Source organism: Echeneis naucrates, chromosome 2 (genome assembly GCF_900963305.1).
Source record: "Echeneis naucrates chromosome 2, fEcheNa1.1, whole genome shotgun sequence".
Lineage (NCBI taxonomy): Eukaryota > Metazoa > Chordata > Actinopteri > Carangiformes > Echeneidae > Echeneis > Echeneis naucrates.
Window position 1 is genome coordinate 15,050,251 of NC_042512.1, and position 26,737 is coordinate 15,076,987.

The 26,737-nt window shown below is 40.9% G+C and overlaps 3 protein-coding genes across 6 annotated transcripts in view; 1 reads left to right on the top strand and 2 right to left on the bottom strand.

Annotated features, from left to right (window-relative positions):
- mgat5 (alpha-1,6-mannosylglycoprotein 6-beta-N-acetylglucosaminyltransferase) overlaps positions 1 to 11,420 on the bottom strand; it is a 57,057-nt gene extending 45,637 nt beyond the window's left edge. The window contains exons 1-3 of one of the 3 annotated variants that reach the window (XM_029516882.1): positions 10,372 to 10,559; positions 1,177 to 1,251; positions 775 to 1,050 (exon numbers count right to left, since the gene is read on the bottom strand). In XM_029516882.1, the coding sequence (XP_029372742.1) occupies positions 775 to 1,015 (241 nt within the window). In that variant the 5' untranslated portion in view covers positions 1,016 to 1,050; positions 1,177 to 1,251; positions 10,372 to 10,559. Of the gene's footprint in view, positions 1 to 774; positions 1,252 to 10,371; positions 10,560 to 11,372 lie in introns of those variants that run through there. The other 2 variants (XM_029516892.1, XM_029516874.1) reach the window with 2 other exon arrangements.
- Positions 11,421 to 12,387: 967 nt separating this feature from the next.
- On the bottom strand, positions 12,388 to 15,946 carry clic5a (chloride intracellular channel 5a). Its single transcript, XM_029518451.1, has 6 exons — positions 15,690 to 15,946; positions 14,378 to 14,487; positions 13,912 to 14,037; positions 13,727 to 13,833; positions 13,469 to 13,623; positions 12,388 to 13,386 (listed from the first exon to the last, which is right to left on the bottom strand). Exons 1-6 carry the CDS (start codon positions 15,744 to 15,746, stop codon positions 13,222 to 13,224), a joined length of 720 nt encoding a protein of 239 aa, XP_029374311.1. The 5' UTR covers positions 15,747 to 15,946; the 3' UTR covers positions 12,388 to 13,221.
- A 3,311-nt stretch (positions 15,947 to 19,257) lies between these two features.
- enpp4 (ectonucleotide pyrophosphatase/phosphodiesterase 4) lies at positions 19,258 to 25,303 on the top strand. 2 transcript variants are annotated; one of them, XM_029523368.1, is made up of 8 exons: positions 19,258 to 19,387; positions 20,751 to 20,988; positions 21,215 to 21,508; positions 21,715 to 21,819; positions 22,342 to 22,540; positions 22,622 to 22,798; positions 23,151 to 23,420; positions 23,545 to 25,303. In XM_029523368.1, the coding sequence occupies exons 2-8, from the start codon at positions 20,752 to 20,754 to the stop codon at positions 23,640 to 23,642; spliced, it is 1,380 nt and encodes a 459-aa protein (XP_029379228.1). In that variant the 5' UTR covers positions 19,258 to 19,387; position 20,751; the 3' UTR covers positions 23,643 to 25,303. The 2 variants fall into 2 exon arrangements, with proteins under 2 accessions (XP_029379228.1, XP_029379239.1); XM_029523379.1 differs by having other exon boundaries at positions 21,718 to 21,819.
- Positions 25,304 to 26,737: the final 1,434 nt, after the last annotated feature.

Consider the following 26,737-nt stretch of genomic DNA (forward strand, 5'->3'; position numbering starts at 1 on the left):
GAAATCTCCAGCTAATGAGACAGGAAATGCTGTGGCCAAGGTCTGATGACATTTACATTTATATAGCATCCTGACATTTTACACATGTACGCTTGTACTGGCCACGAGGAGATAATGCTTCTACAGAGAAAAGAACTACAAATGTAATCTTGAAACTCTAAATATTGCAGTGCTTTTTCACATACTCCAGCTGCTACTTTACATCATCTGGGAGCTGATTTATTCTGCAGGAGCTCTCCTGGATCGTGTTGTTTCTTTTGGCATTAGAGAACAATCAATTCCAAACTCAGGTTTCTAATAAAGCCTCCCATTGAGCCGTACAGGTCTATTAATGGCATGAATAACTTATTGAAGGGTCGTCTGTGCCTGTACTGTACAGTATTATACTCACATGCAGCTGGATTCCAATTAAATCTACTCAACAACTTTTCTTGGATGTTTCTAAAAGAGGAAAACCATTCGTCCAATTTAAGAATCTCTCATTTGCTATGAGCAGAAGAATCCTGTGCATTTGTCAGGAAAATAAGACATTTCTAGAAAATCACATCACAGATCCAGGCCAGGCTGCGAAAAAAATGTGTGAAAATATGGAAGGGAAATGCTTCACTTTCCTCACAGCTAGTCACTAAGCAATGAACCCTAAATCATCTCCAGTGGAAGTAGAAGATTGGTGATAAGAATAATAATGCAGCTTGGTCATGCAGAAAGCACAAACCTGGACAAAAAGGATGAGGTAAAAAGGACCTGAACCTGTTGTCTGGTTCACATACTCACCATAAGCAGTCATGGTACCGACATAGGGCCCATCCATAACACTCTGGTTCTCTTCTGCCAGAGCTTTGATGTAGCGTTTGCTGAGATCCAGGATCTGCTGCCGCAGCACAGCGCTGTTCTCGTGGCTGGCTCGCTGCTGAATGGTGAAATGCAGCAGCATCATGCCCCAGATGAAGCCAAAGCTAACCAGGAAGAAGCCCAGCTTCTGGGATGACAGCTTCCACAGAAAGGGTGTAGCCATGGTGACAACAGGGGGGGGTTGTCGCAGCAGTGACTCTGATTGAACCGAAGGAAGATGCAAAGGTTGGGAAGGAGAATCAGGAGGGCAGACGGGGCATGGCTGGGTCAGTTGGTGTATGTGCAATGCTTTCTGGGAGGTGGAATGTGGCTTATTTGCCTCACCAGCGTAATTTCCTTCTCTGACCCATCCTCATCGCTCAGTTGCATCTCAAGGGACCAAGTTTGACCAGTCGCATTCTGCAGCAAAAAAAACAAAAAAAACAAATAGAGGAACAAGAGATATGTGGTTATTTGGTTTGTTGGAATACCCATGACCAAGTAAGATCTGATAACTTGACTGAGTGAGCAGTGTGAGCTGAAACAATGAAATCACACACATACGTGGTTGGTGTTAAAAGCCCATTAATTTACCATCTCAGTGTTAGAACCACAGAATTATAAAATATTTTGTGTTTTCTGGAGTTGCAGTGAGTTGGTCTCTCCGGGCCACCATACAGAACAGACCCCATGCCTGTTACTTTAAAAACAGAGCAGTCAGTTTGAAACCGCAGCACAGCACACAGTACAGAGGCGCACTGTATCCCAACTGGAGGTCATTGTGTGGGGACGCTCCTACAGTATGTACACAGGCTGGAGGCACACCATTTGGATGAGAACACCACTGGGCTGACCATGCAGGGAAAACTTTTTTTGCCAGTTAAGGTGTAAATAAAAAATATCCAGTTAAAGTATTTTTCAAAACAGATTTTAGTTGTGTTTCGGATGGTGGTATACATTATGTGAGGGGATGAGCAACACTTTGGACAAGCTCTTAAAAACAAGATAATATCTCATCATATCTCTTCTGATTCTTCCAAGTGAAGCTACAGACACAGCCTGGTCTCAACCAGACAGCACCACGTGTATGATTGATGGGGCTGTAAGTATTTATGGAGGAGGGTTTATAGTTACCTCGAAGTATAAACATTTGGATATCCTACATCCATCTTCATCGCTGACAAGCAAGAACACAAACAATATTTTAAATTCACTGCCACTCTTCATTTTTACTTTTTTTTTTTTTTTTAAATCTGACTCCAGGGAAAAAAACTCATTCTCTCTCTAGCTCCCTATGTGAACTCATGTAAAACAGATGGTAATCTCAGAGTAACTGGTCATGTGCTGTGTGGGAAGAAAATTGCAACAATTTGATTTTGGCAGGTACTCATTCAACCCGTTTACATTTCATCGTCATTCACAGACTGAAATTCAACAGCTCTGAGGTGTAAATTAATCTCTGGTCTCTTCATGTCTCCTGGCCATGTATGAAGTCTTCACTCCAACTTCAGCCTGGACCATCAGTTATCTGCCCGTGGAAACAGTGACTGAAGTGTGATAAAGGCAGCTGCAGTTAAACGGACTGTTTCTTCTTTCGCAGCCTAAAGTGTGTTACCACCACTATCTGACAGACTAATCCCATTAGTTATCTGGCCAACACAGATGTACATTAGCTTCTACAACCTTGTTTGACAATAGATACAGAGCTGCGGTCTTTTACATACATACACTACAGTCAGACCCATACACATGGACACTCGAAAACAAGAAGGCAACCTCAAAATAGCAAAAGAACTAAAGGTCTGTTGCATGTACAAGAAGAAAAAGGCTAAATGAATACATGAGACTGTTTTGAATGCCACGCAGGGGATTGCAAAGACCTTCTCTGGTACTGTTAAATGAGAGATTTCACACCACACTAAACACTACAGATGGAGCAAGCCAGAGTTTAGTTTAGTCAGAAGAATAATCTCTTGCTCAATTCCAGTATCTTTGTCCTCCTGTCACACTTCACCGTTCCTACTGTGTGAACACAATCTTGAAGCCTTTACAACTGATGTTACCTGCATGTTGTTTGTCGTAGTCACACGGTTCTAGCCACAGAAAACACACTGTGGGGAGTTTCAGTTACAGCACTTGCTATTTAAAGATAAGGAAATGCATGACAGGGTTTCATTTAAAAAAAAAAACAAAAAAAAAACAAGTCAATAGCAGATTTCTGATTTAGTTTAATCAAATAGAGCAATACATAAACAGATTATATTCCTAAAAAGACATCTATTAGGGAGGTCACCATCAGGTTGTTTGTGGCCTTCATCCCTATTTGAAAAATCAGATTTTCCTATTATTGAACAATAATATCTGTGGTGCTTAATCTCGATTAAAGTGAGTAAAACAGCATGAAAAGATCAGAAAGTTTAGGCTTTAGATGCGGCTCTTTAAGGTACCGTTTGATTAACACAAATAAAAAAAACACAATAATTATCTCTCTCTTTTTTACTGTGTAATCAGTTCCATAGCACTGTGAGAACAAACACCAGCAAGCTAATTATGTAGACACTGAAATGTAACATTATATTTTAATGCTTGCTATCTTCATTATTGACACAACACCATATTTGGCCAAAATCATTGAAACGTTTGCCAATCATGCAAAATGAGGCATCCTTGTAGATGTTTAACAGTTCAACAACTCTTAACTGACATCGATTTATAGAAACTGCTAAGTGATATCCCCTTGCTTTAAAATTCAGAGAACAGCTTTCGAGCACATTATCAAGTTATGTTAGATGCTGTCTCATCTGCATTCAACTGCTGTAGAAGTCATTGATCCTAAGTGCAGGGAAGGGATGTGTGCAACTTTACCTTTGAAATGCAGCTTTTTTTTTTAATGCTCCTTCAAGGCGGCTTTTACCAGGTCCGGACCACAGCTGACGCAAATTATTCAATGCTAAACAGATAAACCCGGAAAAAGATATTCAAATCATTGTATTTATCTTTATTCGTCTTGTAGTAGCAATGCTTGAAAAGATAGTTATATTAGCCCTGAACAATCAGCAAAAAGTCATCACAACCTTTCTGAAAAAGTAGAAACAGGAAGGCCTCTTTTCACCTTCCATCCATCAGCTTCATAAATAGGTCAGAGGCAGCTGCAAGCAGATTCCAGCTGGGCAGGAATCTCACAGCAGGTTATGACACACCGTAACTGTTCAGCCATTTAAGACAAATGCTGGTGTTTGTCTTCTGTATGGACATTTTGACAAAGCGAGGATAAATACTGTGTTGTCTGAAAAGAAGGAAATTCTAACATTTAACTCTAATTTGCTTTATGGTGTGTGCAAAACAAGCCTTTCTGTTGAAAGCTAAATCTCCACACTGTGAATTTGTGAGACGAGCCCTTGGCAGTGGCACTGTGCAATCTGCAAGGCTGATAACATCGGATGTCTCTCATTGCTCAGGACTCTGCTGGAGGAGGGCAGGCAAAGGCTGGCAGTGCTCACTGGTTGGGCGCCGGTAATGACGGGAGGCTCTGGGATGTTTATCAGAGAGGAATGCTGCACAGGCTACCCAAGGATATATTACTGTAAGAAGGGCGAGCCAAAAGCCACACAGAACATTGACTCAACTGTTTCTGCATACATACACTGCCTCTCAGAGATTCTGTGTGTCCATCAACCTAATTAAAGACAGAAAGTGATCACGCCTTTGTTAGGAAGTATTCAATCTCCCTGTCCTATAATCACGCACATCTCTATGTTACCTTCTGGTTACTAATTCAGGGCTGTGATTTGTCTGGCAGGAAGCCCTCTGCCTCTCAGCAGCAGCAGCAGCCTAGTGAAACTCTTACATGTTGACAGCCAGCTTAGGTTGCAGAATATACAATCCTTCACAACTTGAGATAATAAACTAACAACCTGATGAATGCTGTCTTCATTGTTGGAAAAGGTAGTTGGCCCAGTAAACGCCCAGATCCTCAGAGACAGTGAGGACAGAGACGATTGAATAATGAGAAGAATAACTGCCCCCCCCCCCCCCCCAAAAAAAAGAATCTGCCACAGGACTTTTTCCTACTGTGGACAGCAGAACAGTTTATACAAGTGACCATACTGTAACCATGGCAGGCAACGGAGGACGATCTCCTCCTCTTCCTGTACTTATTCAAATGCTCCAAATGAGCAAACTTTGTTTATAATTATTGCACTTGGGATTTTTGCGATGAAGCACTGCAGAGAGCATTTATTCTAACCAGAATCAAAAAGCCCAGAATTTTTAATGTCAAAACTGATCTTAATGATGTACAATTATAAAAACAAAATACATGTGGTGCATCTAAATGCTTTTTAGTAGTCATAAAAAGCCAAATGGGGGGCCATCTGTTTGCAATCAGGGTGCGATGGGAAATTTTACGTTAAACACCTATATATCTAAAAAGTCACCTTGCCATCAAGGACTCCATTATGAAAAGAAAAAATTCATGAGAAAAATATGACAAAGGTAATACCAATCATGGGGGATTTACAAGATGACAGGAACAGGTCTGAAAGTCAGCTTTGTTTGTCAACCACCTTTTACATAAGAAAATAACTGGAGCACCCTTTTAGGTCATACCAATATCCAAGATGAGTGTTCACAGCGATTGTTATTTGTCTTTGACCAATCACAGAGCCGTGGTTTATTTTCCCTGCAGATGTAACTGGTTTATGATCAAGTTTCAGGGATTTGGAGGAAACAATGATAATGCATCACGGTAAAAATAATCATGCTTGGCTTTAGTATCTTTCCGGCAGAGTCCTAATCACCCAGCTTCTGCTGCTGTGTCATCATATGCTGAATTGTTAGGATTAAGCCAGATGGCCAAGCTAGGTAAAGACACTCTCCATTTCCTCTGCATCTCTGCTTGAAGTTGAAAATAACTAAAAGTGCAGTTTAAGGGATACTCCATAAGGGTGAAGTGGACCAGGCGAGGTCAACATCCATTCCAGCGCATTACTTCAGGCCGAACAGAGAGAGAGAGAAAATATTCACTTGAAGCTTGTTGTATAACTATAAAAAGTAGTCAAAGATGCTCTAGATAGAGTTCCATCATCAATTATGGATTGCCTTTGAAAAAGTATCAATTTTTCTTCTGAATAAAAATAGGCTTTCATGTAGTTTGACTTCTCACACAAAGATAAGGTTAAAGCTCTCAGGGGGAAGAAGCCAGCAGCCTTATTTTCATTCTTTTTTTCTAATACAGATCCTCTTGAGTTCAGCCATCATCATTAAAACTGATCTGCAGCTATGTTTTGAGTAAATAAACCCCTAACTCGAAAATATTAAATATAAAATAAAAAAAGTCATAAAACTATCATGTCACTCAACCACTAAGCCCAGTCCCAGTGATAATAAAAATGTACAGGTATTTTTAGGAATATACAAATTTAAGATGGCTTCAAGTCCACCTTTCCCTCTGCTGTGAAAAGTCAAATTCTTTATTTCAGTCAGTCCTCTCCTAGACCAGGTCCAGGCAAATTTGACTGAGCAAAGATGTGATCTTGATGATATGGCCCCGCTACCATGGAGACTGGTGTGACTATGCATCTTAATGGTCTTTTTCACATTTACACGCCCTACCTCTCAATTATTCATTAGGCCCTCCAGTGAAAGCAGATCCTGGCAAAACCTTAACATCTCGCTGGTGTGAATCCAACTTGTAACCAGCTAATGTGCCGGTTTAAAACAAAACAAAACTTCCTTGCAGCTCAGTTCAATAAGTTTGTCTAAAATGTTTTTCTGCCAAGCTTCCTTTTCTACCATGATGCTCTTATAGCTGAGCCGTTCAAGTGCATGACAGCTAACTTCCCCTCTTCAATGAATTGCTAAAAACTGTGTACCTTTCACCACATAGTTGAATAGAAACTGCCAAACATGCATTACAATTACAACCTGTGGCAGAAGTCTTAGCTGTGGCATTAGGATGTACTGTATCTGGTGAATTTTAGGTTTATTGCGTAATTTTCTCTCTAATACAAATGCTCTGGGAAAAAAAAATCTGCAAAAAACACTGCTAATGAAAAGCAGCCTGGTTTTAATGAAATGAAGCATTGTTAAAATGAAACAGAAAACAAATGTGACAACACCAAAGTTCAATGCTTCCTTGCGTGCAACCAGATGCACACAAGGCAAGACAAAAACATTGATACCTTTCTATCTTCCTGAAACACACAGCCAAACCAGAGCTTCATCTCATAATGGGTCATGGAAAAGATGCATAAATGAGTTTTGTGCGGCAGCCTCTTTTCATCAGGACCTATGTGAAATCACATCCTATACATATACAATCTGAACTATTGTGTTGTGACAGTTCTTCACGCTACTTCTTTCGTAACACAATGTAAAAACCACAGAGTTGAAACCCTGACCTGAGAGTTACAGTCTAGTATAGAAACCTAAATCCAATCAATGGTGTCCACAGCTCAGACACCTCAAGCACAAGTCAAAGTCATGGTTTTCCCACACTGGTGACAATCGGTTAACCCTCGTCTGTTTTCACAAAAAGAATCACCTCAGCACTTTTAGAGACAAGGAGGGGAGGGGGGAATGCTGAATTTCACACCACCGTCATGGAAAAACAGGGATGGAACAGTATTGCAGGCGGCAACTTTTCAGGAAATGCCTCTACCTGAGTCACAGGTGTGGCTGTCAGGTACAAATAAAACTCAAAGAAGAGAAAATGGACACCTTTTAAGGCCATTGCCTGGCTGAAACCACACACCTTTGACACCTCTTTTCTCAAGTTAGCCCTGACAGCTGAACCTACCACAACTTGTCACGAGAGCAGGCAAAGTCCAGACAAACCTGAATGCAACTTATATGTCAAAAACAAGCCGGCTGACAAATGGAGGTGAGAAGCAGAAATGAGATACTGAAACTGCATTTCCTCCTGCAATGACATATAAACTCAGTTGTGATGCAAACACAAGTTGGCCTCAGCACAATATATAGAAGAACAACACTGAATTAATTAAAGAGGCTGCAAAAAACACACACTACCACGGTGTCCTCACTCATTAAAGTCTACAATGAATGGTTCTCATAAAGAACAGGAGAACAACACAAAGAATAATCACATATTGAAATACTCGATGCTAAATTAACACAGCTTTTGTGTGAATTTTAGTTCAAGGGCAAAATGTTATAAAATCACACGAATGCAAATAAGTTCACACTGAATTGGCCAGGCCTGGACATTTACTCTCAAGTCATGACACTCCCCCATAAAAGAAAACACACCCTAAACCTTTGGCAAGGTCAGGAGGGGAGACGGCTAGGTCACTTTTTATCTTCCCAACATAAAATATAACAAATGCCATTGTTGACTGAAAAACCTGAAATTTACACAGACAACCAGAACAACATACTTAACAAACTCACAAAATACTTGGCAACGTGTCAATTTATCTAGTTTCAATCCAGTTTCAACACCCTGTCAAACCATAACACGTTTGACAGGGGGTTGGGCTAACAAGTAGTAGGAAGAACATATTTTCCTTGAATGCTGCTGAAATTTCTACCATTTATAAAGAAAAGACAAAATTGGTATGAATTTGTGTTGAGGACTAAGGTAAGCCTTTAAAAATTCCTTATCTTTATTTTATTGTATCTTTGCCTTCTGAATTATTGGCAAAAAAAAAATTAAAACAGCTTTTCAAGAGGTTTATATGTACTTTGTGTTCCACACTCCATCGATGAACACATCGATTAACAGTGCTCAAATGTGCTGCATGAATAGTTGAGTGCTTTGCAGCCACAGCGCTCAAAACAGTTGACTGACTATGAAGGAGCAATGTTTGTTGCACAACTTTTAAGAGGTGTTTGTTGGCAAAGGTCCACAATCTTCCAAAAAAGCTGATTCATACCTCAGTCTGGCCTTAAGGAAACTCTCTCCGGACCACAAAATTAAACAGTAATAAAACCTTTATCACTTCTCAGGATCTCTGACAACGGATACACAGATTATTATTATTTTTTTTGGCTTAGTGATCATCAGCCTCACAAATAAGAAAAGACTGGGGTGTGTGTAAGTGTGTATTTATGCTGAGAGAACAACTGCCCTTTAATCACAGAAAGGCCAAGCGTTCCACTTCCCTGCATAGCATCCATCACCACAGCCCACTTCTCCATCCTTCCGTCTTCAATGCCTCCACCGCCTCGGCTGGCTTTCCATCCGAGCCCACCAACGCAACTCCCTGTGCTCCCTCCTTCTCTATCCCTTTCACTCACACTCACGCACACACACACAACACTCTCCAACGATTTCTTGCCAATGAAGCATGCCATCGAGGCAAAGCTCCTTTTCCTCAGGATTTATAATCCCAAAGGCTCCAGCAAAAAGGCGACTGAAAGAGCTCTTTATAAAGCCAGGGGCAGTCTGAGGCTCACCTCAAGATGGTCACTGCAACTCAGCATTGACTCACAACATACAGTCAAGGATTAAAACCAGACAAGAGAAGGGGGGGGGGATTTTTCAGATTTTGTTCCTTTTTTTACTGGGTCACAATGAATAAGATAAGATGTACTTCATAATGTCCCAGCTGATGAGAACAAAAGCACAGCAGAGGCATCATTAAAGACCCGGCTGGCCAGCTCTCACATTTGCTGTCTGTTGATGAGAACACAAGCTCCATGTCATGATGAAATCAGCACATCATAACCTAATTATAGGAGACTCCTCCGATTGCAGATTAACAAAGACTGGGCTGCAAGTGTTTTTGCAAAAAGCCAACACCCCACTGCCTTGTTGTTGGCTGGCAAACAAAAAATAATTGACATGTATTAACGAAGATGCTGAACTTAAGTCTGCAGCATCCCTCCAAGATTTGTGCGTCTCCAAGCGGACGGATTCTGATTTCCGACGCTGAACCTGCTCCAAAACAGGAAAAGGGTGCACTGTTATCTGGATGCTTTTGCCTTCAAACAGCCGTGTTTCTGCTCAGAAACGGATCCTGACCGATTAAAAACAAGACCAAATGACGGCGCCTCATTAGCGCCCGATTCCAAACAGCTGCCGCGGACTTGGCTGCGAGTTGAGCGGTTTTCCGGAGCAACCTGTTCCCGGTGCGAGGCGATGCTGGCCGTCCAAAAATGTCTCCATTTTGACACCGTATTAATGTCAATTGTCCCCCTCCCCGGCTAGCTAAGCCTGCCGTGTATCAACAAAGAGACCCTCAGCCTGCTGGCCGCGGCGGTTGTCCCGTTTTGATGCCTGCTAGCGTCGTTAGCTTCCCGGCTCTGTGAAGCGACTCAACCACGGTCAGACATTTTCTGTGATTTTTTTTTTTTTGTTTTGTTTAATATATAAATATATATTTTTCTTTGCCGGGGTTATTATCAGCTTTCGTCAACCTCAGTCGACCCTCGCCGGTTTTTAGTTAAAACGAAACCGCCGCAGTGACGAGCCGTCCTCTCCCGGGGAACACGGTGCGAAAACACGGCGGCTCTGCCCTCCTCCGCGGCGGAGCCATGGAGCCTCCCACCCGGCCGTGGCCGATCGGGGCTTACCTCTTGGCGGAGGTTTGGTGTCGGCGCCGCTCCGGATGGGGCTGACGGAGACCTGGAGGTCTTGCCGGAGATGGGAGGGTGGGGAGGGGGTGTCGGTCGAGCTGAGACGTCGCTGTGTGTCGCGAGCCGGAGAGACGACATTCAATCTTCGGTACACGAGTGTGTGTGTGTGTGTGTGTTTGCTTTACACCACCGGTAGAGCCGGACGAGCGGCCAGGGACCTTCCGCCTGTTCCCACCCAGCGAGGAAACGAAAAACCGGAGCCGCTCCTGTCTTTGTTTTTTTTGTTTTGTTTTGTTTTGTTTTGTTTTGTTTAAATCAAATGTGACGCACACGGTGACGCCAGCGCCTGTCGCCATCTTGATTTATTGTTATGGTTGAGCTGACTTGTTCTGTTCTCACATTATTTTCCGAAAGTTGCGAAGATGGGTAATTTTCACATAGACTTCAATACAGCTCCAACTAAAGTCCATGTATCTGCTCATTTCCTGACCAAGGACAGGAGGAGTTTGAAGTACTTGTACCTTAGATGACCATTCAAGTTTCTACTGTACTACATTTATTAAATAACTTTATTCATAGTAAAATAAAGGCTGACAACATTTTGACATCTGATACAATTCAAGTTATCTTAAAATAGTATTGACCAGTGTGGCAGGCAAATATCATTTCATTAATGCATCTGAATAAATGAAACTGTTTGCTTTAATAGTTGTAGTTAAGATCCTTTTCAAAGTATCTTTATATTTGGAGTTATATCAAGAACCTGAATGCTCCTCTCGTGCTGAAAGTGAAAATAGTAAAAGTAAAATTGAATGGACTTATCCACAGGAAAATACAGTGACACATGAAAATTAACACCAATTCAACCATCCTTATAAGCGAGTGAGGTGAATCAGAAACGGACAACAAAACATCTCAGAAATCTGAACAAACTATGCACGATAGAATTTAAAATACGTTTTTTCTGGTAAATCTTTATGATTCTTTTGCTTACTTACTTATCTGAGGCTTGCTTTAATTTTACCACAAAGGCTACATGATGATGATGAATCTGGCTGATGGTTAGCACCAACTGACACACAAAGGCATTGAAGAAGAAAGGAAAGGACTAAAGAGTGATGATCCCTAACTGAATGTTTTTGTAATCACAGGCTAATGAAAGCTTTGTGTTTGCTGCCATCTTCTGGCTGTTTGATGCTACAGTTCACAGTAAGAGAAGCGTTGTGCCTGAATGTAAAAAAGAAAAATACTGTCATACATTTATTACGTTTACAAGGAGAAAATAATGATTTATTTTTGTCAGTTAGCGTTAGTCTTGCAAATGTACATGCTGTGCATATTCTGACTTTGAGTAAGGATGGGTAATACTGAAGTGAAGAAATGCATCAGATTTTCTGCTCATCCACCACAGGAAATAAAGCTATCTGCAAAAGGTGAAGGAGAATCTATGTGCACTGCATCACCTTCAAGAAAACGAAACATTCAGTTTGTCCTTTTTTTTCCCTGTTTGCTGACTCAATGTGGCCTCTGACTCTGTTGTGCAGGATGCTGGGTTTAGAAACTGTCTGCATGAAACCCCGAGGATGGCTTTGTATTTATTTGCATATACAAATCAGCAAGAAAGCCTCCTCGCTGTTCTTTTTTTATTTTCTAGGAACATTTGCATTACTGCATCATAAAATAAAGCTTTGACTCCCTCAGAGAGACACAGCCAGTTCATACACGCTTACAGATAACAGTTCCCAGTCAAACACTGTAGCTCTCAAGATCATTCTCTGAGAAAATAGATTTATTATTCAAATTAATGACATATACACAGTAGGATTATGGTTCTAATCATCAGAAAGAAGATGAATGAAGCTTAGCTATGATCATTTACAGAGTTTATATTATCTTCATACAGCTCCACAGGGCAGCAGAAGTCCTTTGGTGACTTAATTTATTTCACATTCATATTATATTCAAAAACAAAGGTGTGGTCAGAAGTTTACATGCACTCATCACGGGCATGAATATCATATTAATTTTGGACTTTTAATGATTTATTTGAGCACATGAATGATTAATTTGAGCTGCTCTCTTTCCACCCTGGAAGAAGAACCATTTGAATGTATCATCAAAAGCACAAAATGTATGTGACATTCATGCCTATTATGAGTGTATGTAAACTCCTGAGCACAACTGTGTGTCATTTACTGTACAGACATAAGAGCTCTTGTTTCCCACTAAGGCACTCATGATTAAAATTACATTTGCCACCATCAGTTTGCACCTCATAAAGTGACAACACAATAATTGGGGTAAATGTGTGTGTACTGTGTTTGTTTCTTTTGACTAATTGTCTTACTTATCAGGTCAGATGTGAACGCAAGGGTGACTGTGGCCCTTTTGGGGAGGGTGTCATAGTCAACCCATACATTGTGACAGTGAGCTGTAAACTATGGCGTTAGACTGTAAAAGTCAGAAAATTACACTGATGACAGTTTAATCCATCATTCATTCATGAGGGGACATAATTTCACCACAAAGGTGACACTGCTACAATATAGGACAAATTACTTTGGCTGAAACACATTATGAAGAGTATCGGACAAAAAAAGTAAAATTATTAAACCCTCCTTTATTCATCCCATTATTCTAACATGTAGAAGAAATTCATGATATGAAACTATCATGTAACACAAAGCCTTTTGACAGTGATGAATCATTTTTAAGTCCTTTTCTAAATGCTTTGCAGCAGTGAAGCACATCAGCGTTATAAATGATACATCTTGTGTGGTGTATGAGATTCATTTAGCAGTTTCAAGAAGAAAAAAATGTGCAACAGAGACTGTGGTTGTGATGCATTCATTTCCCCAGCCTCTTGGCAACATCCTTATAGGCGAGTTCAATTTCTGCATCAGCTGCACATGTGTTGGTGAACTCATCACGGCTGTAGGCATTGCCAAGGTAACGCCACACACCTTTGAAATCAGATGGGATGTCATAATTTCTGTATTTCTTTGCCACCACCTGCCAAAAAAGGAGAACACTGCTGTTAAAAACAAACAGGTGAGACCTGATGAACCAAATGAACTACTCCAAATGAGGTTACCTTGACAACATGAAGCTTGGGCAGAAGGTTGCAATCGGCCAAGGTCAGTTCATCTCCATCCAGATATTTTCGAGTTGCGTGAGAATCATCAGGTAGTGGATTCATCAGATACTCATCCAATTTAGCAAAGGCTTTGTTCAGACTCTTCTCTAAATCTGCAACAGACAGAAATCATTTCCATGCCATTAATAGCTAGTAAAGCAGTTCTTTTTAGGATTAAGATTATGTGTCCTCATCAGTTTTGGATGGGTCACTCACCTCTGTTTTTATCAGGCTTTGTGTTTTTGACATAAGCTGAGAACTTGGCGAATATGTCATTTCCTGCTAAGTCTGATTGACGGTTCTTTGCTGCAAGTTTGGGATATCTAAGAAAAAGGACATTGGAGTCAGTCAGGATGTTGCTTCCTCTACCTGCTGTTTGTCTTTTTGTTTAGAAGACCCACTTTGGTGGAGCCAGCATGGCCTCCAGGTACTCCTCTATTTTGTTGACATCTGTGAGAACTTCCCCCTGAAAGGTGAGGAAGGGTGGGTGTGTCCCCGGGGCCAAGTTGTGAAGATCAGCTGGTTTTCTAATCAGATTGGAAACACACAATATTACAAATGACCGTCCTTGGCTTTTCAGCCATACAGCTGTCAATGCTAACTGCTGTAGGCTAAATATGACATTTGAGAGTTTATTGATAAATTTGTGCTCATATTTATTTCTGAAGGCAACACTTGGAGCCAAAACATGTTTAATACATTGCACATCTTAAAGTTTTATCAAAATATTTTCAAACTAACTCAAATGCATGCATGTATGATTAAAAAAAAAAAAGATTGATGAATTGGGCTGTGGGTGAAATGAAGGTGAACCAGGACTGGAGCTGGTGACGTTAAGATTTTGTCATGGTTAGATAATATTTTTACCTCCTTAGGTCGACAGTGGTGACATTAAAGACAACTCCTTTCAGCCAGAGGATCATGAAGAGGCGCTGAGAGAATGGACAGTTTCCAATGCTTTCCCCATCACTCCCAGCCTGTACACCAACAAGGTGAGACACTCTTATTGCTACAGACCCACAATCCACTCCTGTCATCTTTATGTGTTGACATATTCCGCCTGCACATTTAATGCACACACACACACACATACACACTTTTTGTACACGCACAGACATACACTGATTCACAAGGACATTCATTTTGGAGGTATTCACACTTTGGTGAATACCTCCAAAAAGTTCACGTGTCACATGTCTGTGTGTGTGTATGTGTGTGCAAAGCTGCAACAGGACACTGTAATAAGACACCCGGTCCAACATGAATAATCCACACTCCTTCCATTAGCCGCCCTACTGACTTCCTGTTTGGACACACACTTAAACAGCGACAGCTATAGAAATCGTAACTTTTTGCCCTGTCAGTCTGTTTGTCAGTGCAGTAGAAAAAAACAAACAAGAATACTCTGAGACATCGGTGTTATCTGTCTTCGTCTGCCTTCATTTCTAAAAATCATTAAGGTGCAAATGAAAACTCAGACTTTAAATTTCAAAGCAATGGGTTTTCATACAAGTTTCAAACAAGTTTTCAAGAAATCCTATATATTATAACACATAAATAAAATATGTAAACCATCCCATTTCATTTTGGAAATCTCTACTGTTTACATTTTCCGTCCAGCCAAAAACTAAACTTTTTTTGTACTTCCATATCTGGGTTCATTTATGCTGAACCAGAAGAAACAAGCAGGAGTATCAGTGTTGGAGCCCAGTTATACCAGTGCAATATGAAAATCAACTCTGTTTACTGATTATTATCAGCAACTAAGATTCTTTTTAAACATGTATACTCCTCATTGGAATCAAATACAAAATGTTGTTGCTCTCAACTCTGAAAGGACGGCAGTAATAATTCAGTGGCACAGGGAAAGAGAGAGATTGCCTGTGCACGTGGGTGTCAGGTTAACACACGGAAAATCAGCATGCAACAACAATAACAACATGGCATGCACACACTTAAAGGAGCCAACCCCAACATGAGACACGCACACATAGCAGATATTTTACAAATTAAAATTGTGCACACAGACAGCGCAAATGTTACTTGTCATACACAAATATAGCCATTATAAAATTTTAGCTGAACAGAAATGTAACTTAGAAGTAAGAATAATAATCATTCAGTGCCAGCTTTGGATGCACACACGCACACTCTCTGTCACACACACTGAAAGTCCCACCTTCACAAAAAGTTCAATATCAGGGTCCTTGTCCTCCTGTGCTGCAGGATCTGTCATTGTCAAGAAAAACACACTTTGCTCTTGTGTTTTGTTTCCTCAAGTGTGTGACCGTATCTATCAGTATGCCTGTTTTAGAGCGTGTCTGTGTGTGTGAGCTGTCCCAGTTTCTTATTCTAGTCCTGGTCCATTTGATAAAGTTTCTTTAGTCCCACAGCAGCACTGTCGGAGTGTCAGCTGAAGTCGAATGCCAGGGTGTGTGTGAAATATAAAGGCAGAGAGGGACTCTGTGTGTGTGTGAGGGGTTCAGTTTGTACCCGTGACCTCAGCTGTGGGGCGGGACAGTGTCGGGCAAAAATAACCCCCTTGGGTGGATGGGCAGGGGAGGGGAGGGGAGGTTAGTGCAAGCACAAATGCAGCGCACAGGCAAAGAGCAGACCAGGGCACCTCAGGGTGGCCCTGCAGCTCTGATTGACATCACCACAGGGTGTCTTTGAATGAGCAGCACTCGTCTCCTCCTCAGACTGCTCTGAAAGGTGATGAGAGAGTCTCCATCAGTTTGCAGGATTTCAGTTTTTCACCAGGTCAAAGGTGAATGAGTTATATACTGTGCACAGTGCAGTTTCCTGGTCAGAGCTCAGTCAGAATACGGCATTCAACGGTCAAAGACTGTTTCATTTTATATAAACCTGTCATGATAATCCAAGTATTCTGTGTCTCCGTGGCCTGATTTATTTTATTCTCCTGTGTCAGGGAGCTCTTATCTAAATCTTTTTATCCACTCTAATAAACCACACTGTTGCTATGGGCGATTTCTTTTTTCTAGAGGGACACGGCCTCCGGGTTTTTTTTTTACGAGTTAATCCCGTTTACAGTGTGATGGAGGTTGAAGAAGCAGTTTTTAAAATCTGCGCTCATCTGCAGAGTCCCAAACAGATTCCCCACCATCTGTCAATCACAACAAGGGGAACGCCCCCACATCGGCTCTGAGCCAATCATGTTTGAGCGGCCACGCAGCCACAGCTTCACCGGGTCAGCCTTTCTGCAAACTTTTTTAATCACTTTTATCATTCTGTTGTAAAATTGTATCAAATTATTGAATCTGACCGGCAGAAAAGAAACGCTGTCACCGCCGGTAATGTGGCTGTAACTGATTAACAAATGCTTTTATTTCATATTGACAGACTAAATTGTTACTTTTAGAATACGTTTCTTTGGAAACCGTGTTCTCAGAATTTTTGTACTAAATGTACTTTTGTGAGACTTTAAATCACGAAAAATCAAGAAAAACGACTTCTTTTAACCATATCTAATAAACAGTGACCGCTTCACCAGCTCAGCCAATCAGAGTTAAGCGACCACGCACCTAAATTTGCATGAAAACCACATAAGGTAGTGGCCTGACCAAAGTCATAAATACTCTATCCAACATGAAGAAGGTCTGCACATTCATGTGGAAAGTTAGACAGCAATGCTTACAATTACAGAGCAATTTAGAAGTCACCACACTGCCAACATCAGTCACTCTTGCAATCAGCCTCAGGTTATATTGCTATCATTTATCAAACTGTGGTTTCAAAGTATGAGATTTATAGTCCTTGTATATTCCACTGGCCCTGGACTTTAGTTGGGAAGATTCGGGTGATGTAATAGTCAGAGTAGTTGCGTCTGTGTTTGAATGTGCACAATCTGAGATAGACAGCATGAGCCTCGCACATATGTCAAGACACAAACACACACACACACATACATTCATGCTCATGAGCAACTGATATGAGATTTTATGAGGCCTACAAGCCAGATTAAGGAAAGAACGTGTGGGTGTGTCTATGTGGATGCAATAAATTTGGCAATGTTTACCATCAAAGGTTAAATAGAAATCAATTCCGAGTCAGTATAATAAACCCAGCACTTTTCTTTCCTACCTTAACAAATAGTCTGATACTCTGCTCATCATTTTGATGCTTCTCCTCTTTCTCAGAGGCAAGTGATGATGATGATGATGATGAGGAAGAGGACGACCTGCGTGAGGAATTCTTCTTATCCACCTCCACTTCTGGAGATGCCCTCTCCCGACTATCCACCACATCCATTTTCTCCTCTGCTTCCTCCTCCACATCCTCCCTGAACTGGCCTTCCCTCTCCCCTTTCCCTTCACCTTCATCCTGTGAGGAAGATGAGGAAGAGGATGAACTGGCTCGCCTCTGCTCAGGTGGATGGGAAGGCGGTTGGAAAGAAGGAGGATCCGGTATTTCTCCTATGGCCCATCTGGTGTTCTCATAGTCTGCCGTCAGGTCTGAGGGATTTTCATATGACACCTCGTGGATCAAATCATATGTACCAGATGACTCATTTTGGTAGGTAATGTCTGGAGTCTCGTAGGTATTCTCACAGGGATCCATCCTGGACAAAGAGATCAAACAGTATTCGTCGTGGAACTGTGGAAAATGACGAGGTGTGCAGCAGAGTGGGTATAACCCAACAGCGCGTGTCTTATCAAAAAGCACAGCACAGTGCACTTTGGACAGAGAGGGCAGAGAGGGAATAGAGAAGAGGCAGCAGTGATCCTTAAAGGAGAATACAACTAGAAGTGTCTTCATACTAATATTGGATGTTGGATCGTTTATTCATTTCAGTGGAGTGTAAAAAACCATCATTAGCACTTAATTGCTTTGGTTCACCTCTCACCATTCTGTATTTGCATCATGTATATAAAAAAAAACCTATTTCCCATAATGCAACCTTTTATGAGACATTCTCAGCCTCTTTCGAACACTTTAGGCCATGCATTTCCTTTGAAATATTTCCTGATAAGATGAACACAGATATAACATTTTATTCATGTTGAGAAAAATATCCACAACATTTCAGAAATAGTTTATTGTCTTTAGATGTGTTCGAGCATAATTATATATTTTGGCCTCAGGAGACAAATCTAGGTTTACTATCACCAATACATTGAAGGACATGAGACATTCCCTTTGCAAATTTGCAACATGATTAGACATGTTTAGACATTGATTAGACCAGGACTCACCGTCCACCTCCTGAATGCACCAGATGATGCGAAGTTCAGTGAAGATATTCTGTGAAAACATCGTGCTTCATCATTTTGTGCAGCAAAATGATGAAACACGATGCTGGTCATGCTTTTCTCACCCAAACTTATGTAAAATATATTTTGCAGCGTCTATAAAGTTCAGAAAGAATATCATTTAAACTTTAGATTCACAAACAAATCAAATAATTTGTCTTTCCTGGACGCTGATTGGTCGTTTCAGCTGCCAATCACGCCAAAATAGTTTCCAACACTTTGGCCAAGTCTGTGGTAATTACGGAAGCGCTGAATTATGTTTACATCAAAATAAAATAAGCTTTATAGCCAACCCACGAAATAATTTTTTTTTGTTTATATTAAACGTAAAAATACTTTTTTGAGCTTTATTTATTTTTTTAAAAAGCAACCTCTTACTCTAAAATAGCGTTTTCCTACTGAACCGTAAGACGTGTTTGGAAGAGTTGTTTTGTTTTGAAATCTGTGACCGGAACTTCTTGATCGCAATCCGAGCGAACTCAACTGCATCCTGTTGGTTGCGTATTTTGAGGAAGTCCATTGATGCTGGTGCTGCAAAACCAGAGCAAAGGGAAAAGTTGTTGAGCTGTGTGGTCAGACAAACAGCTGTCCATCAGGCCGGGTCCAGGTGAGGGGACATTTTTATCTGATCCTCAGCGTCTGTCTGGACGTCGTGACATTAGCCTGCAAGCTAAGTGGACAGCTAACCGGGTCCGCAGAGAGCGAAAACAAAAGTCATTCATCGTGTGATCGTTCACCTCTCGTTGTCTGTCCTTATCAGGTCGCGATTTGTTAATATTAGTGATTGCGAGACAAAAATGAGAACTCCCTGGTTGTTGTTGTTGTTGTTGCGTCACCGCTCCTGTTGTGGGACATCCCTCTGTGAGAAAGAACACAAAGCCAGCGATCATGATGCCAGCTGTGAGAAAACTCGTGCCATTCCTCAGTCATTACAGCTGAGATATTTCAAATCTAATATCGGTGAATGTGGATTTCTAAGTTGTATTTTATTTTTAGATGTGTAATTCTTCCTCAGTCTGCACATCTGAGCTTCCTCTGTGGCTGGAGTGACAGATAAAAGTCTGAAAAGACGCATGGAAATAATCAAATGAATGGAGAGAGGGAGATTCAGGCTTCCCGTGGAGTCCAGTCAATCTAATTTCTTCAGAATTTCTCTAGTTTAATAGTTTAATGCATCTTTGAGGGAACAGCTTGTGGCCTTTCCTTTTGGAGTTTCCACGCCCTCAATTCAAAGAATAAGTGATAAAGTTACATTTATTAAAAGTTAATCAAACAGGAAGAGAGTGATGGAGAAATTTGACTACAAGTTGGATTAGCTTGTGCGATCTGACCTGGCTCTTAAGTTTATCTATTCATTCAAGGGTTAGCAAAATATTCCCATGGCAGTAAAGTTTTTTTTTTTTTTTTTAATAAATTACAGGACTTGTATTTCTAAACATTAGCTACAAGGATAGTAATATGTAACACACTGACAACTCAGGGAAGCAAATAACTAAGCTGTAAATGATAACAGTAGCTCTTTTATTACCATACTTGTGATATCAACCATTACAGGATCTAACAGTTTGTAGTAGCTGCGCTGTAGCACAGGTCAGTAGTTATCCAAATTCTGATCGGTGTTGTATGAAAGGAATGGCAGAGGAAGTTTGCATCTAATTATTGCAAAGTAAAGTGAAGGAATCTTGACTTAAGATACATTCAAGCCGAGCTGAGTCTGGCCCTCAGTACAGTGATACGAGTTTCTACACAACAACCTTGTTGGACACTGGCTGTGTTACAACAGACAGGAAGTGAACCTAACGCTCAAACATTTTTAGTCTGCGGATAAGGCATCGAGTAACTGCTTCAGGTTTCACTTCTGAAAAGGCAAAAGTGAAAGTCTTCATGCTTTGCTTCATGCATGTTTTACTCTTACTTGAAGTACTGTTATAATGGATCATACTTAACAACCACCTGTCATGTCTTTTCAGGATGTTGTTTAAAATACTCGTAGGATTCCTGTGTGGCACCGCAGTTCTGGCCACAGAAAACAACACTACTCATGCAGCTCCTGTTCCACTTCTGCTCGTGTCGCTTGATGGTTTCCGAGCAGACTACCTGCAGAGGTTCCCCATGCCGAACCTGCAGCTCCTGTACAGACAGGGGGTCCTGGTGGAGCAGCTGACCAACGTGTTCATCACCAAGACGTTCCCCAACCACTACAGCCTGGTAATCCTGCTGCCTGTGCTTTGTGTTGATGTGGTGCTTGTTTGAACAGTTTGGCTGATTATAGAAATGATTAAATGAGTTCAGCTTTGGGCCAACCACGCCTGAAGCACACTGGACCAACTAAGTCCCAGGAAATAGCTGCTCAATGCAAATACAGATTTGTTTACATTGTAACAAATGACTAAAACTGTGGGAGAAAATAAATCTTGCTACACCCCCCCCACAGGTGACAGGGCTGTACGCCGAGTCTCACGGTATCCTGGCCAGCAACATGTACGACCCTGTCAGCCACAAGCACTTCCACGTCAGCAATGACACCGACCCGATGTGGTGGAGCGAGGCGCAGCCTCTCTGGCTCACAGCGCTGGACTACGGGTACAAGACTGCGACCATGATGTGGCCTGGCTCTGATGTAATCATCGGCAACCGCACAGCGACACACTTCTCTCCCTACAACTCACACGTGACCTTCCAGCAACGACTAGCAAATGTGACAAACTGGATATTGGGGAATGACAAGGTAGAAAAGTTGCTTCTCTAAGCTGGCTGTTTTGCGTAATGTTTAACTTGGATATTTTTATTGTTGTTGAAGGTTTCCTCTCTTTGTTCAGTCATTGTTGTAAAACTTTGGTGCAGAAAGCAATAGCTTCTCTGAGAAGAGCCATTTCTGACACAACACACAGGGAACAGGATGCTGGAATGACACTGCATGTCTTTTTCCATTAGGAGCAAGGGGCGATGTTTGCAGCTCTGTACTGGGAGGAGCCAGACCGGTCAGGTCACTTATATGGCCCAGACAACAAAGAAGCCATGGGAGAAGCATTAAAAGCGGTGCAGTGACGTTGAACTTAAGATATCAGATGCACTCAGTTGATACTTATAATAAAGGTTTAGGAAGCTGTTAGATCTGCTGTATTTGTTGGAAGTCTCTCATACGCAGTGTGTTAGGCTATGCAACACGCATACAAAATTATTCTCACGTGTCTCCAGTTTAGGATGTTTTCTTATAGTCACAATTTGAGAGTTGCAGTCAAGTGTGTTCCCTGAGAGATGATCTGTGACTGTGATTAACAATCTTACCAGGCACCTTTGTTGTTCTGCCACGAGGCCATGGCCATCAGCCAGCTATTGTAATAATTACACCTCTTGAAAATTTGAAGTCATGATTTATGACACCATGGGATAATAAATAACATTATCATCCCATCATGTATGACCAGAGACCTGCTAAATTAGAGGTATTGATAGCCTCATCTGTTTTTGGTTTAGTGTGAGTCAGTATGGTAAAGTGCTCAGCTGGGATGATGATGATGATGATATATTAAATGTTTTTTGCTGATTGCATATGATCAGGTTGATGAGAACATCGGCCTGCTGGTGTCAGAGCTTAAGCAGACTGGCCTCTGGGGGCGCATCAATGTTCTGGTGACTAGCGACCACGGCATGGCGCAGTGCTCGGCTGAGCGCCTCATACGGCTGGACGACTGCCTCCACCGTGACAACTACACACTGGTGGACCTCACACCCGTCGCGGCCCTCATCCCTAATCACGGTAACAACGTTTGCATCAGCTGGCATCAGAGCAGATGCAGAAATGATCATAAAGCATTCACAAATGTCTATTCCTGTGCAGATCCCACGGCTGTCTTCGACCTGCTGAATAAGTGCCACGCCCACATGACGGCGTATCTGAAGAAGGCCATCCCTGAGAGGCTGCACTACCAGAACAATAAACGCATCCAGCCAATTATACTGCTAGCTGATGAAGGCTGGACCATAGTGCAGGGAAAAACAGACAAGCTGCCGAGATGTAAGTCACTCAGTTATGTTTTGTTCTGCTTGCTCATTGATCATTTGAAAGTTAAAATAGAGATTTTTTTTTTCTGTCATTGATTACAGATTAAAGCCTTCATTTTACTCAGAGATATGAATATGTTCCAATAAAATTATGGTTTTGACAAGCCATTAGAATTAGAAGAGTGGCATACCATAACTAATCCAATGCTTCAGGCTTTAACAGAAGTTTGACAAGATGACAATGTTATGACACATTTTCTCTTCATCAAAAAAGGAAGCTTCTGCAATTTTGACAGTGTGCTTGGCCAAATTGCTCTTGAAATTAATTGTGAAACTGTTAAGTTTCCCCCTCTGCTCTCCCTCAGTGGGCGATCACGGCTATGACAACTCCCTACCCAGTATGCACCCCTTCCTGGCAGCGACGGGGCCCAGCTTCCGTCAGGGTTATCAAGTCAGCAGTCTGCAGAGCGTAGACATTTACCCACTCATGTGCCATCTGCTGTCAGTGCAGCCGCGGCCCAACAACGGCACCCTGACTCGGGCTCGGTGCATGCTGGCCTCAGAGAGCTGCTGGGATGTTCCCCTGGTGGTCAGCCTCGTGGTGGGCGTCTTACTGGCACTCACTACAATCACTCGTAAGTCCAAATGATTGCAATAGCATGATAGTATCCCTTAAATCCACGCAGAGTAAGCCCCAGAGGCACTGTGTTGTTTTGGCAGCAATAGATAACCTTGAGTTTATCTCCAAACTCTCTTCAGTTCTTTTCAGGATGCTGCGCTCCCGCCAGACGTCTGGCCCCCGACCTTTTCAGAGGCTGCATATTGACGATGATGATGACGACCCTTTGTTGGAGTAAGCCGGTCTGAACTGATCATCCTGCACGTCGATGTCACCTGTCTATTGCTGCAAATGGTATTTGACATGTTGCACTTTACCCACTGAGGCCGCTACCCCTCGCTTTCACACTGGCATGTTTGCACTGTATGTGTGTTCATGTGTGTAAACATACATGTAGTCAAGAAAAAAAATCCTTCAGACCTGCTGACTGCTGTGGAGCCATAAACTGTTATGGGAACGAGTGAATATTATGTTTGACATCAACTCTCCATCATGTTACTGCAAAAAAAAAAAAAATCCTGTCAAAAGGGATTTGGACATGTGATGAGAAAGCAGTGATGTTTTCTTGTGGAATGTTACAAGAATATTTTGAGATGGTATGAAATGGTCTACTTAATTCCAGGAGGAACTTCTGATTTTAGAGATTTATTTCATATATTTTTTCTGTTTATTTTATATGTTCATATTGTGATGATCTCTGTGCATTTGTAGTGTAACTTTATGTCAGCAGAGGGAGCCAGTAACTCATTTATAATTTATTTTATATATTGAGGCAATGTGAACGTTGCTTTTTGTTACACTGATAGTTTGAAGTCTTCTGAACACTTCAACCCTCCTTGTTTCTATATTTACATGGTGAAAAGCTGAAATGTAAAATCTGAATTGATAGGTTTCTACTCTTAATGACCATGTGGGGAGATTTCTATGCAACAGATGTGTTGGTTATAAATTCTGTACTTTATATATGTATATGAATTATACCAAAGATGAATTATTAAGATCCGTAAAGATATTAGCCATCTGGGGAAAAAGGGACTCATAAAAAATGAAAGCAATATAATACTTATTATCTGCTTTTGCTGGGGTGTGAAACTTGAAATGATATTGGCGTCAGTTTTGATGTTGATGTGATGCTTGTGGAGACGGAGCAGCCACAGTTTCAGTTTCCCGCTGAGGGAAACGGCTGTTTGCAGAGACCTGTTTAAAATAGATGTTTGGATAGATTGTGTATATTTTCATATTATAAATGAAATTCCATTAAAACTCCAAAACCAAAATGAAGGTCCATAAATTATTTTAGTCCTGTGATGTCGGAGCATTGAGGGTTCATGAACACACTCTTGGTTTTGGTCTAGCTGCATCACGGGAATAACAAAGGTTTTTCCAAGCGTTTGTCTCCAGAATGTACATTGTTCATGCTGTTCGTGGCCGTGTCTGTTTTGTCATGAGAAAAGGAGAAAATCATCTGTTCTATTCTTCATTCTGCATGTAGCACTGTTTATTCATCTATATGTAAAATCTGTGTGGCCTCCATATAATCCCCATAAACCAATGAGACCCTGGTCAACATGGACTCCAGACTCCCTCTAATTGTTATTGTTTGTTGAAATTGAACCACTTTGGTTCAGAGCAGTGATTTTACTGATTTTATTAATTAAGTGTAAATTTGTGCCAAAAATCAAACAAAGTGAAGTTTATTGTCTGATGAAAAATAAAGTTGCCAGTTTGAAAAAGATGTACTAATCGTAATAATAATAATTATAGAATGAAGCAAATCTTTGATCCTTAATGATTTCCAGTGTAAAGAGTGCTTTTTGTACTATGCAAACTCTGTTACACCTGCAGATAAACCCCGCAGTTTAATGACATTTAAAAGAATAAATTCGACTGAAAATTGGACTTTTTGTATCGTATTTCCAAGGAGAAAAAAACCCTGCAAAAAAATGCAAAGGAAGAGCGACACACGATTGGAAAAATTAATTTATATTCGTTTATATATTTTTTTTTCTCCATTGCAGTCACAACATTACAATGTAATAAAATGGTAAATATATAAAATCAAACTCAATACTGACGCATATACATTTCTGTATCATGTTCAAAACCAAATGAACTGTACATGTGTCATTTATATCTGTTTTACATCATTTAAAATCTGTCATAATTTCTATGTAGTCATCTGTATTATTGTAAATCTCTGTCTCTTCACAGATAAATAGACTTTATTTTTCAGGAGGTATTGTAACAAAAATAACATATTTCCTAACGTTGGCCACCAAGAGCCACTGAAAATATCATTCAACTCTTTCCCAGAATGCATTTTATACTATTGTAGACACAGAATACGCAGACAAACTGGAGATTAAAGATCAAGTCTTCTTTTTTCTCTCAAGTTTGCTGTTGGTTGGAAACATTCGGTGTGAATTTGGGGCTTCCTCCAACAAGCAGAGGATTCCTGAACGGTGTTTTTTATGAGCTGATGCCGGAGCGGCTTGAAAACGGTTGATGATGACAGCCATCGTTTCTACGATGAAGTCAGGAGATGTCAGCCAGACAGCCACTGCTCTCACCAGCGCAAAGCTGCTTCTCCCCTTCCAATATGCGCTTATATGATGAAGTGTTTGTGGAAAAGCATCATTTATCAAGTTACTGAATCATACCTGGAGACAAAATTACTTAATTAATTAATTAATTAATTAAAGCTCACATTTGACTTCGTTTCAATCTATGCAGAACTTTTTTTCAGGATCTTGGAGATTTCTGCCACAAGGGCAATTTAATAATAGAATTTAATTTGAACTAGATGAGAAAATTGTTCCCAACCTTTATCTGTACATGAAATATGAAGCAGCAAAGAGACAGAGTTTCAGAAGCACTGCTAAGATGATTTTAAACTCTGGTTTAATGGAAAAGAAAACCAGAGCCAGCATTTTTCAAATTGAACTGTTGTTTTTTGAATCAGAAATGTAAAACTACACGTTTTTCTGGAAGGTTTTGACTTACAGATTTTTCCCCCACTAAGTGTAAACACAAAACATACAGTGTTAAAATGGTAATATTACATTTTTATGTGAAATCATCATTATTATAATTATTTGTTGTGGAGATGTCAATTGAAAGTGATTGTTTAATATAAGCAGGAATGTGAGATACATGTTGACTAATTCTATTTATCATCTATTTGTCCTGCTTTAAAATAAAATCCAGGTGGCTCCTGGCTGTCTGGCTGTCAGATCACCTCCAAAAACTTCCCCCTGCCCACAGATCTACTATCAGTGTGCTTACACTCAAGACAACACGATGGCACAGACTCCTACGAAAACACAGTTTCCA

Coding starts and splice junctions, on each gene's coding strand:
- clic5a (XM_029518451.1), bottom strand. CDS start 15,746: ATGACAGATCCTGCAGCACAGGAGGACAAGGACCCTGATATTGAACTT. Junction 14,488..15,689: donor ATATTGAACTTTTTGTGAAG/GTGGGACTTTCA, acceptor GTTGGTGTACAG/GCTGGGAGTGATGGGGAAAG. Junction 13,834..13,911: donor GCCATGCTGGCTCCACCAAA/GTGGGTCTTCTA, acceptor CCTTTTTCTTAG/ATATCCCAAACTTGCAGCAA.
- enpp4 (XM_029523368.1), top strand. CDS start 20,752: ATGTTGTTTAAAATACTCGTAGGATTCCTGTGTGGCACCGCAGTTCTG. Junction 20,989..21,214: donor TCCCCAACCACTACAGCCTG/GTAATCCTGCTG, acceptor CCCCCCCCACAG/GTGACAGGGCTGTACGCCGA. Junction 22,541..22,621: donor GGCCCTCATCCCTAATCACG/GTAACAACGTTT, acceptor ATTCCTGTGCAG/ATCCCACGGCTGTCTTCGAC.